The sequence below is a fragment of the Lissotriton vulgaris genome, chromosome 9 (genome assembly GCF_964263255.1).
Source record: "Lissotriton vulgaris chromosome 9, aLisVul1.2, whole genome shotgun sequence".
NCBI classification, from domain to species: Eukaryota; Metazoa; Chordata; class Amphibia; order Caudata; family Salamandridae; genus Lissotriton; species Lissotriton vulgaris.
Window position 1 is genome coordinate 821,399,994 of NC_141697.1, and position 13,083 is coordinate 821,413,076.

General features: G+C 44.4%; 1 protein-coding gene across 2 annotated transcripts in view; it reads right to left on the reverse strand.

Moving 5' to 3' along the window:
- SPTBN2 (spectrin beta, non-erythrocytic 2) overlaps positions 1–13,083 on the reverse strand; it is a 994,900-nt gene that overhangs the window by 408,696 nt on the left and 573,121 nt on the right. For both annotated transcript variants that reach the window (XM_086938557.1, XM_086938558.1), the window contains exon 3: positions 2,958–3,109. In XM_086938557.1, the coding sequence (XP_086794683.1) occupies positions 2,958–3,109 (152 nt within the window). The remainder of the gene's footprint in view (positions 1–2,957; positions 3,110–13,083) is intronic.

Genomic DNA, 13,083 nt, shown 5'->3' on the forward strand with positions numbered 1-13,083 from the left:
GAAAGAATTTCGGCAGGACAACCTTCTCTTCGGAAAATCTCCTCACAAAAAGCAATAACACTGCTTGACTTGAATTCCCTGACAAACGCCACCTCTGGCCACTTAGAATAATAATCCATTAGAATAATAATCCATCATCACCAAGGCATATTTCTCACTCACTCCCAATTCTTGAAATGGGCCAAAAATGTCAATGGCAAGCTTTTCCCGGCAACCATGCCAGGGTTATAGGCACATGGGATTTATCACTGCATATGCAAGGTACGCATTCACTCACAAACCTTTCGATATGTGTATCCATACCCGGGCACCAAAAACCCATTCTGGCATTCCTTTTCATGGCGGACGTGCCACCATGGCCCTCATGTAACAAATCCATTAACCTTAACCTCAAACTTTCAGGTACTACTAACTTTTCGGACCTCCTAACAACTCCATTCACTACCACCAATTCCTCCCATACATCCTTGTACACTAAGACATCATTGTCTAGTTTCCTTCCACATGCCACAGACATATTTTTGATTACCTTCACCAAAAAAGCATCAGCTGAAATAGATTCCTTTCACTCTTCCTCGCTAATGGCTTGGCATACATCAACAATATTCGCTACTACCCACTCTTCGTCCACATCACATCCTTCACTATTTTCTACCACTGGTAAACGTGACAAACAGTCCGCATTCACATTCCTTATACCAGGTACACATTTCAAATCAAATGAAAACTCTTGTAAACGGTACAACCATTTCGCAATGGGGGGTAGCCTTACCCGCTCCTACTGTGGAAAATATGGTATGTGAAGAGTAGGCAGTTCAAACCTTGTCCCCCACACAAACACGAAAATGCTGTACACCCCACCAACAAGCTAATGCTTCTTTCTCTACAGTAGAATATGTTTTCCACACCTATGAGTGTACGTGACGCAAAAGCTACCACTCTCTCTTAACTTTCACGTTCTTGCATCAGAACAGCTCCAAGACCATAACCATTGGCATCAGTTACTTTAATGGTCTCGTCTTTGGGATCATAAGGCCTCCAAGCAGTGGCACTAGCCACTGCTTCAAACGCTAACTGACACTCCTCCGTCCACTGAAATACTCCACCTTTTTTCATGAGTTCTCGCAAAAGTTGTATCTTATCAGAAAAAGGATGCACAAATTTTGCGTAATACTCGGCTAAACCGAGAAATGCTCTTAACAGTTCCTTATCACGGGGGTAGGAGCATTTTCGAGATCATTCACCAGATTTAATTTGGGTTTAATTCCATTGTGTGAAAACGTATGTCCCAAGTAATATACCTCTTGTTTACGGAACGTACATTTCTGCGGACTAATAGTGAGCCCCGCCGACTGGAACCTTGTAAGTACTTCCAAAAAAGTGATATTGTGCTGAATTACATCTTTTCCCCATATCAAAACATCATCTTGAAACACCAATATATTGTTCATGTCCTTCAAAAATGTTTGCATAGCCCTTTGGAATACGGCCGACACCCAAGCAAGCCCAAAAGACATTCGGATGAACTGGAACGCCCCTTTAGGTATGATGAAAGATGTTAAGGGTTTTGATTCAGGTTGCAAACGCACCAGGTAGTAAGCACTGGTTAAATCAAACGTTGTGAAGTACTTCCCACCCTCTACACTGAACAACATTTCATTTATTAGCTGTAAGGGATGCCTGTCAACCCAGATGCACACATTCAAGTCTTTCAAGTGCCCACCCATGCGAATATTTCCGTAGGTTTGTGTGCAATCACAATTGGAGTGAACCACTTTGAGGCTTCTTTAGGCTCTGTGATCTCTTCATTGCAAAATCTTTGCAGCTCATCTTTCAATTTACTTCTTAGGGCCAGTGTAACATTACGGACCTTGTGCACCTTAGGTATTGCACACTCCTTTAGAACAATCTGATGCTCAAAATTCTTCAGACACCCTAGGTCTTCTTTGAACAGATTAGGAAACTTCTAAACCCATTCATTACCTTCAAGGGAATCAGTCAATAAAACCTGTAAAGGACGTTTACGGTTGAGAACGATACCCAACGCTTTTTGTTCTTTCCAACCCAATAAACACTTTCCCTCGTCTACTACCTATATCTTAGCGGAAGTTCATCTTTCTTTGAGACCTACAACAGCATTAAAGTAACCTAAAACAGGCAGCTTCATCCCACAATACCCCTGTGGCCCAACATCAGTAGGGTTCAATTCCGTGGTTCCCAGCCCTTCCCACTTCTGCTTATCGATCAATGTGAAAGTAGTGCTAGAATATGCCCACATATGTATGTCACCTTCGTTGCCAATTTTGGGATGACAGCCCACGGTTCCTTGATGAAAGAAGTTTAATGTAGATTGGTGCAATGAGCCCCAGTAGCTAACCCTCAGCTCCACAGCCAAGCTCTTCTGCTGGACTCTTCAATCCAGGTTCCAGCAGTAGAACTATGTTGCTAGGAGATTAAGGCAGGCCACTAGGAAAGAACAATCAAATGAAAATACAACATATTTGTTTGTTGAAGCTGGGTTATTGAGTATTGGCTCATTTATTTCTAGGTGCGCGATTTCCTGAGGAGTTTGCATCTAGCACCCACAGATTATCTTAAATGACATCACTGATGTTATCAGTGATGTCACTGACCAAGTCATGATTGATGTAATATATGAGGTCATAGGCAGTGCATTGTGGTGGTGTTAGCTCAGCTTAAGTAACTTTAACTGCTGAATTTCAGTGGTTTTGTACGAGTGAAATCTGAGTATATATATATATATATATATATATATATATATATATATATATATATATATATATCCATTTGCTGCAGCCAACCTGCTGCTTGAAAGAAGCAAACAATGTAGTTAAAGAGAGCATATTTTTCACCTACTTCACTTTAAAAGTGGTACACCCCTAGCCCTCCTTTCACCCGCCCCCAGATCATTTGATAACAGGACCCCCCACACTCACCAGCTGCTCTCCAGAGAGCACCTCCAGCAGGCGGATCAACATGCGGCCGTCACGCAAGTCCTGGTACAGATCCGAGATGCGGCACGTGACCCGTGCCAGATGCGAGTTCACCCACTTTGTGAAGGTCTTCTTCTGCACCGCCTCGCGCTCATCTGCAATTCAAGGGAAAATACATGTCACATAGGGGCTAACCGTAAAGTTCCTGTACAGAGCTCTCTTTGTGGCACCCGTGTCCGTGGACTAAGAAGTTTCTGCTGGCTCAGAGGTTTCCCACCAGTACTGATGACCCTGCGATCCAGTTTTTCCCCCTTTCTGTTATCACTACATAACCTTCATTAATCTGGAAGCACCGTTTGTGGTAAAAACACCAACGTCCTTCCTCAGTTCTGAGGTCTCAAGTGTTGCTGTGCTTTCTTCATGTTATTTATTTTAAATGTAGTCACAGTGTACAAAACGGTCCTTAATTTCCATATCGTTATCGTGTTGTAAAGTTTGTAGTGATCTGCAATGAAAATATTACATTGCAGCTTATCTCCAAAACCATAAATGCCTTTATAATATTGTTTTTTGTGCAGCTTCAATATGAACACCCCCTTCGAAGATTACAGGAAAACGTCACCCATAAAATAAAACAAGCATTGGCAAGGTCAAAATGTCTGTCAAGCGGGCAATGCAATTGTTTTTTTATGTGTTTTGCAAACATATACAACATGCAAAAAAGTCAAAAATATAAAATTAAAGATGTGGAGCATCAGCCCAGGCAAACTAGCTATGGTACTGACATGCACTCTTTGAAGAGGCTAAGCACACGTGATCAAAAGAAATCCGGTCCCTCACAGTGCAAGATAACCAATGGAATGGGCTGACCCATTGCATCATGCTCTATGCTTTGGTGGGTGTAAGCAAAATGTGAAGAACAGAGCAGACAAATGGATGAAGAAGGCTAACCATAAGCTACTACATGTATGTATATGTTTTTGTACTTTTGTTATGATTTTTTTGTGAGGTCATGAGGGTACTGAAACATTTGAAGAACTTTTGAAGCAGTCTCTAGGCTAGACCAAAAAAACTGATAAATGCTATAAAAAGCAAAGTTGCCAGTGGCACTCACCCTGGTGCTCTGGAGATCGGGATTGGATTGGTGTGCTAAACAGGATGAACCGATCAGGGGTTATCCTCAGAAGTTTTACAAGATTTGGGGCAAGTGATGGGATTATTATGGCTTGTCCTCCGAACTGGAGTCTGTGTCTGTAGACAATTTGGCTCCTCAGTAAATGCTGAGGGTGGGGCGGGTGGGATGGTGGGAGCAATTTTTGTGTTATTATGTTTATTTAAACTAAAAATAATAAAATTGGTTTATAAAGAAAATGCTATAACAAACAATATAAGATACAGTGAAGCCTGGAGCATTCTAAAGTTCAAGAAACATAGTGCTGATCACTGCGTGGCAAGTTTGTTGTCAATAAACTTGCTGTTGGGAATGCAATGGTAAACTATGGTTATCTTCACATCCACATTCTTCGCCTATGCACACACATCTCACTAGAGATGAAGGGAAGGTCATGGTTTCCACAAACTGTTAACATGAAGGGTGGAATGTGAAGGCGAGGAATGTTAGGCGCCTTTTGACATTCTTGATTTTGTCTTTCCTCCCCACCCTCCTATTTCCCGCCACCATGCGGGCCTCTGCACACCTCACTTCCCCTGAGTGGCTGTCCAACAGCATTCCCTTCCCTCATCTAACTGGCCCTTGACACACAAACGACAAATAGACATGACCTACCTTACCTAATTCACTTGTTGACACACGGATTAAATCACTGTTCCAAATTACCCCTAACCAGCCCAAATCTAAACATGCTCAACCAACACATATCTTCGAAAGCGCAATTAAACATGCACCGCCAAAACCAACGTACAAAATTACATTTAACCACACCCGCTCAGTGAACATACGGAAGCAGCTTTATCAAAGATGCATCTTAACATTCTTAAACCAACTAACCATTCTTAACGAACACATACAACCAGCATTAATGTAAAGTACAAAAATAAAGACCCCTTAAGTTATTGTAATACTACATTTGCAGTAAAGCAAGTTGTATGGAATAACCATATCAAATGCCAGGTCGCGGTCTGTCAAGACAAGCAGAGATGGCCCTGAGTCCACCAAATAACCGGCAGCAAGGAATCAGAAGGAATGCCGAGATAAAGGAAACAGTTATTTATTGACAAGTCAGCTGATCTTAGCAACTGCAAAAGAAAATGATAAAAGCAGACAGCAGAGGTGTGTAATTAGTCACTGTAATTTGAAGGGAGTTGAGCATTGCGGGGTCCTACTTACCTTTCTCTGGATCTCCGCTGGTCTCTGGGTTTAGTGCTCTATTGCAATAATCTGTGCAGTAAGGCCACTCGGCCAGTAACCCCCTTTTTCCACCAACATATATCACTTGAGACGCTGGTTTGCGGGGTACCTGGCTACAGCTTTACGCTGTGTGTAAGTAGAGCAGGCTGAAATCATTGTTAAAACAACACGTTAAGTTGTCACTTGACAAATATGATTTTACATACTCTTACAATCCTTGTTTTCTTACAATTTCGTTACAAGTACGTGCTGTTGGAACTACCTCCAACATGGCGACGCCACAAGTAAGATCACAGTCTAGTATCCACGGTGCACAGCATGCACCTCTGAGAACTTATCTTGGTGGGATCTTCTTCAATTCTGAATGGGGAGGAGATGTCGGCAACGTGCAGCAGTGCCCTGCTCTCTCCTGCACTTGTAGAAGGCTTTGAGAGTTTGACAGTTACTTTGTTGTGCCAGGGACCGGTGTCTTAACACCTTGCGTGCGGTGCAGATTTACCCCCGGTGCTGGGCCCTAATGTAAATGGGTGTGGTCATGATGAGCTGAGCTCGTCATGAGCACATGAGCACCGTGCCTCATGACGAGGTGAGCTCGTCATGAGCATCGAAGGGGTTAAGATCTCAGTCTTTGGAGGAGTTTTGTTGGAACAGAACATACCATCCCTCAAGAAATGATGGATTCATCTAAATGAAGTCTTGTGGATATTTTCGATTTAATACACATCAAGGGACCCTCGAGTTTGGTCTTGCCAATATTATATACACCAGTACATCTTACAGCGCATGATTCTAATTATGGGTTGACTAAAATGATTAATATACCATGTAGCACATTTTTTAGAACTGGGAAGGTAGCAGTACAGATCACAACCAATACGTTGTAGTCTGCGGTTCTTCTATAATGCCCAGTAAAATAACATGGCATGTGACTGTTATTTTCAGGTTGACGAGAATTCCACATACAATGGCATGATTGTGTGTATTTTTTGCATTTATCACTCTAAGTGGGACAGGTATGCCCAGGCATGTGTCCCATGCAGCCATGTTTCTGGATTCAAGCTATTCTGGCTGATGAAGTGATACCCCGAAACCAGTGAGCCGGATCTCTGTACTGGGAATGAATGTTTGACACTGTTCAGCATTCAGTCCATCAAATGTTCTTTTTAGGTCGAGGGACCGTCTCACTGCGAAGCAGTGGGAGGAGTCCCGAAGATTTTATGTTTTGGAGTTAGGGGGGCTTGAACCTGCCTCTCTCTCCCATTTGCTGGCTTCCTAAACGGAGGCCAGCCATTGGATGATAGGGGCATCACTAAGTTCAAGCCCCGTCTCTTTCGGATTTGGGGGCATGTTTTTTTGCGTTCATTCGACTGTGACGTCATCCGTCACTCAGAACACCAAAACACGCCCCCGAATCCGAAAATGGCAGGCGCTTTTCTTATGCCATTTCGTGCCGACCGCCGTCCCAAGAAGTCGCCAAGTCCTCGCCCCTCATCAAAACCATTACTGCAACAGAGCTCGCGATGGCCGAGGAGTTAGGCGGAGGCAGCCCGGCCCAGACAGGAGACACGCACAGGATCACAGGTACGCAGCGGGAGCCGGAGCGCACAAGCAGCAGCCCCACCACACCCAGTCCTGCAGCGCGCACAGCCTGCACTCCCCATGGCCACCAGCGCCGTGCTGAGCAGCGCGGTTTAAAATAAACAAATGGCCTCTGATTATCCCTCAGGTTACCTTCAGAGCAAGCCACAGGAAGTAAACAGAGTTTAGAGCACTGCCATGGCTCGTGCGGTAGCGAACGGCCGGATGTGGTTGTGCGCCACCGTCGGTCTAGCGTACGTGCTCACAGGCGCTGTATAGACATTATACAAGAATAGCACAGTGCTCACTGCACCCCGGGAGATAAGCACAGGACCCGGGGGACTCATGTAAGGGTGTCTCAAGCGCCAACCAGACCTGAGGGGCACCGAGGCGCTGTATAAAGGTTATATAAGAATACTGTAGTGCTCACTACACCCCCAGAAGTAAGCACAGGGCCAAAGGCGTTATGTACGGGGGTGTCGAGTGCTAACGAGACTTGAGGGTATTAAGGCGCTGCATAGAACTGTACAAAAATAACAAGGTGAGCACAGAATGGCCCGTACTTATGCAAGGGGGTCTCCAGCACTAACCAGGCCCGAGGGGCATCGCGGCGCTAGACAGAGATTGTACAATAATAATCTAGCGCACATAGCCGGAGTGAACATTGGACTCCGACATACTGGAAGAGGTAGAATTATTGTGGCAGCTGCTGCCCCGCCCCCTCTCTGTTTCTCTCCCTCACACTTTGTGTCTCTGGTTCGCTTTACCCGCCTCACTTTCTCTTGCATCCCCTGCTCTTTTCCTCCCCCTTTTCTCTCTTTCCTTTTCCCTTTACTGACTCATCACCTCATCTTGCTTCCTATAGAACTCCATATTGTTCTCGTCTCTCGCACACCCTCTTCCCGTCTTTCTGTCTCTCGCGTCTTTCTCGTACTCTCAGGGCCTCTCTCCAACACGGTCTCTCTCATCTCTTTCTGTTTCTTCTTTTGTCTCGTCTTTGCTTTCTCCATGTATATCTGTCTGTTTCTCACATCCTTTCACACGGTCTTCTCTTCGGCTCGACTCTCATCACTCCCCCCTCTCTCCCGCCTGTCTCACATTGCCCACACCCCCCTCCCTGGGTTTCTGCCATGCGCATCTCTCACACCCCGTATCTTCCTCCTCCCCGCCCAAACACACACACACACACACACACAATTCCCTCTCTCCTGTCACCCACGGGTCCGTTTCTCTCTCCCCTTTGCACATTTCTCTCTTCTCTCCCTTCCTCCATCCATGGGTCTGTGTTGCTCACGTTCCCCCCCCCCTCTCCTGCCACCTCTGTATATTTCATTCTAACTGGCTGTGACCACGTAGATGTTATGTAACAAACGCTGGTTGAATAACGCGTGTTTTAAATGTATTCCCTTATAGTTAGCAGCACCCCAGAAGTAGACACCAATGACCGGGTTGGACGGGAGGGGCTGGCTGCAGGGACTCTGGGCTCTGGTCTTACCACTGGTTCTGGTCCAGCAGAGGGAGGTAGGACAGGGGAGGGTTTATTTATTAATTAATTTATTTTGAGAACTGACCCTTTTACTTCAGTTGTTACACGGTATGTCTTATTTACTCTGTAAGCACTATTTTCTTTAATGGTTTCTCCTACTGCAGGCACTACATGCTTTCCTGGAACATTCAGCGCACCATGTGTGCTTTCACGGGGCGCTTTTACAAAAAAAAGCATTTGTTTGTCAACTTGACAAATAAATACGTTTTTGGATAAAAGCGCCTCATATCACGCTTTCAGTTTAACCCGTTGGCTGCGCCGCCGATTTTGCGGAACTCTGTGTGTGTGTGCGGCTCGTCTGTGTGTGTGCGGCTCTGTCTGGGTGTGTGCGGCTCTGTCTGGGTGTGTGTGTGTGCGGCTCTGTCGGTGTGTGTGTGTGTGCGCGGTTCTGTCTGTGTGTGTGTGTGTGTGTGCGTGTGTGCACGGCTCTGTGTGCGCGGCTCTGTCTGTGTGTGTGTGTGCGGCTCTGTGTCCGCGAATACTCTCTACTACTCTATAACTATTGCCATTGTAAATGACAATACCATTTATTTATGTTTTTTTTTAAAAAAGAAAAAAAATGTCATGAGCAATGCCAATAGCTCTACCTTTAATAATGCCGAGACCATTGCATTGTAAATGCTTGTTTGCAGTTTACATCAAGGCATAGACAGATGACTACTGTCTTGAGGAAAGCTGACAGCTAATGGTAAGTTGCAACAGCAACACTATATACCCTTGATTGAATTTAGATATGTTCACATGAATTCCTTGTAGATATTTCCAATAGGTTTCTTTTTTTCCTAGAACATAAATATCAACCTGGGGTATGGAAAGTGCTTTTTTTTATAAAGTTACACACGATGCCCCATTCTTGAACACTGCACCATCTGCACTAATGTTGGTATTATTTTAGATGAACATTGATCAAAAGGCGTATTTGTGTACCATGAAGTGCTAGCTGTTGTATCACAACTGAATGAATTCCATAAGACTGCTTGTTTTGGATTTTATGTTTACCCTCGTCCGATTGGGTTAAAGGGTTGTCTCTGTGTGTATATATAAACACTGTTTTGAGACCCTGCAGTTTTCTAGCTTCAACTTAGTTTCATCTGTCTGCCCAGAATCACTGGCCCTTAGGCCAGACATTGGGATGCAAGCGCCGAGTCTGCATTACTGGGTAGATCCATTCTCCCATCTTCACTGGTTCTATTGTCTGGCATCCCAGAGCCCACGGAGTACATAGCCTTCCACTTCTGTCCACATGACCGCATGCTTCTTTTAATTTTCTTGTCTTTTACCACTGCTCCTCCAAGATGTTGTGCCCGCCTTTGCAGTTCTCCTATTTCGTTCTGAGCTACATCACAGGCATCCTGAAAATTCCATGGGACCCAAGATGCATTTGCATACCCAACCCTAAAAAGGTGGACGCTGCACTCATACAATCGCAGGACTTTTTGTCTAATCATGCCATGCCTTACAAAGAAAAACTCAAAATCCTTGCAAAATGTGTGTATCGCAATATTAAGCATTCTCCTAAACCTTTTCATTGTACTGCATGAAGCTACTCCCCTCCATTCAAAGATGGGAACAATGTAAGACCACAATATCTTGGCTGGAACACAGTCTGCCCACCAGAATTTGCCCCTTTCTCATTATATCCTGCAGCTGCTCCCGCACCTAGCATAGTCAAGTCACTGCCACTCAGACCGATAACCCCTTTTTCCAGATCTACCCCTGTTTCCAGCAGCCTCTCTAGCAAGGGTTCACGCTGCAACCACTTCATGCCCATTTCACAAACCATGATAACCACGTGCCAGGCAGTTTCTGTCCTCTGAGTTGCTGTCCCTTTGTTACCAATTACTGCATCCTTGCCACATAAGAATGCCCTAGCAACAAGACCGCCTTTCTTTTGTCATTGCTATTATCCATCAACACAATGCAAAATATTGTTTGCATGCTACTCTGTCAAGCGGTGTCATTCCTTACATAGGACCTATACTCCTTTAATTTCCTCCTGCCAACTCTCATGACCTCTTCTTTGCTTATATCAAGCCCAGCTGCCAAGGTTGCCAATCTTATTCTTTAAAAAGTGTATGCCAAACTGCGATGCCTTGAGGACGGCCTGATGCGATACACTAGGCATAACCTCTGAATTCGGACCTTCTGAGGTACACATGTATGAGCAGCGGTGGCCACTCATGGGTCTTACTGACAGGTTTTCTCTTAAAGGCAGACTGGGCACCTCTTGGGGAGTCAAAGCACTGTAGTCTGAACATTCTACCGTTAACCCCCCTGATTTTCATAGTCCTTAATGCCGTATTGTTCTCTCCTATTTGTAGGTCTTCAGGTCCTTAAGCAATAGTCGCCTACAGTTTTCCTCGATGGGGGAACTAAATCATCTATGTCGCCCTAGGGACATTCTCTTCATCTGCCGATCCCAGAGGACTACAGCACTATGCTTGATATCCAGGTTGAGTCTGCTCCTGAATAATTGATTTTTTTAAATTGTTTTTATTTTGTTATGTTACCACATCAGGTATTGTGCACAGGAGGTATAGGGATCCTGGCTATTGCCATTTCCAGCTGTGGGCTAAGACATATCCCACCCATCCCTTTCTTTCAAGTCCAAATATATTCATTCATTTTACATGGATTGAGATTCATCCTACCAAGCCGAGTACTAACTGGTCAGAGCACCTGACCCTTTCTGATGTGGCCCATTGTGACAGCAGATTAATATGCCATTTTTTTGCCGGAGATGAAAGCATCTCACAGATGGAAAGCATGACCTTTCCATTCAGATAATTCCGGGGGCATGTAGCAATGAACATAGCATTTTTAGGCAAGGAGAGGGCGCGTTCACCAGCAACCTATGGCAGACGGAAGGCCAACAATGATAACTCACTCTATAAATAACCTACAGCAAAGTATCTCAATTGCCTTCATGAGAGATGCAGGTGAGTTCCGGGATGGCTACAAGAAAGGCTACCTGTTGGTGGTCCCGGCCTACTAGCCCTATCTCAGGACAGTTTTTTTTGGTTTCTGTTTGGTATGGGGCTGGTTAGGAGAACTGTCCTTCAGGGGATCCATGCCTTCTAGCCCTGCCCTGGTTTTCAAATGGATTTAGGTTTTGATGTGGCGTGAACAGCTTGGGTCAGTGCTGCCCTGAGCAGGGATGGTGTGTAGATAAAATAATCCTTTGCTATGTTTGTTGCCTTTATTTTCCAGCACCAACAAGGAACATGCGAAGGAGCAATTGGAAGTGAACAGTGGCTAAGAGTTCTGGAAAAAAGTTAAGGTACTACAGCAGGTAGTAGAGATGATTGTGAAAGGGTGTAGGTGTGAGAGTGCGGTACCAGTAGCAGTAAGGCCATATATTAAGATTGTGGATAAATTGTCCGTGTATGATGGGAAGCTTATATCAAGAGGCGGTACGTTTATTTCTCCACAGGATTTAAGATTTGAAGTGTTCAAATTGGCACATGAGGGCTATTTGGGCCAGACGTTGACAAAACAAATTGTCTACAAGTGAATATCTGGTGGCCAGATATTGATTAAGATGTGAGAGAGTGCATGGTGCTAAGTGATGAATGTAAGGATGGAGAGAAAAGGTTGAAGGTTGGAGAGCAATGGGTGATGGGAACTATAGCAGATCCGGGACTAACTTGGCATACGGTATGTTTAGATTTTAAAGGACCTATGGGAGGTGTGGCAGCTGAGTTGAGGTTTGCCCTTGTCATGGTAGATGTATATTCCAAATGGTTTATTGTGAGATTTATTAAAGAAATTACGACATGGAGTACCATTAAGGTTTTGGATGGGGTTTTTAGAGAGGAAAGATACCCAGTGAAATTAATCACTGATAGCAGTACCCAACTGATAGAAGGGGAAATGATGAAGTATCTCAACTTTTGAGGTATGTTGCATTCTTGTAGCTCATTATGCAACCCACGAGACAATGGCTTTGTTGAGAGGACGAACCGAATGGAGAAGGGGGTGATTCAAATGGCAATTGAGAAGGGGGGTGATGTCAAAAGCATGGTGAGAAATTTGGTTTGGGCGTACGGTACTACAGAGAATAATGTTACAACGACAATTCCTTTTTGCTTCATGATGGGGAGGGAAAGCCAATATAAAGATGTCTCCGGCATGGATGAAGTTGTTGGGTGGAGGAGAGGGAGATGCAGGTGATGGGTGCAAACCTAGATGTAAGAATAAGAGAATAAAGGTGGGGGATTTGGTGAAGGTGAAGTCTCGTCGAGTGGAAGGTAGTTTAACAAAATTTTGTGGACCTTTTAGAGTGACTTGTTTGTGGTATTGGATAACAGGGAAAGATGGAACATGACATATCAGGGAGCTGGAATTGACACGGCATTTGATCCCTAAAGATATATTAACTATGTACAAACAACACATGTTCTTCCCTTTACAGAAACCAACAGCAAATTCAACAGGGTTTCACTTGTTAACCATTGCACAAGAGAATCTTCAAGTAACACAAATGTAATCATTTAGATGCCTTGGAGGTACATACATTCCAGGAGATCTGCTCTGTCCAACTTCCTACGAACTACCCTCACCATCTCCATCCACATTCAATCCCACACTTGGAGCTTTCCCCAAAAAGGTACCATCATCCATCATCATAAGGCCAC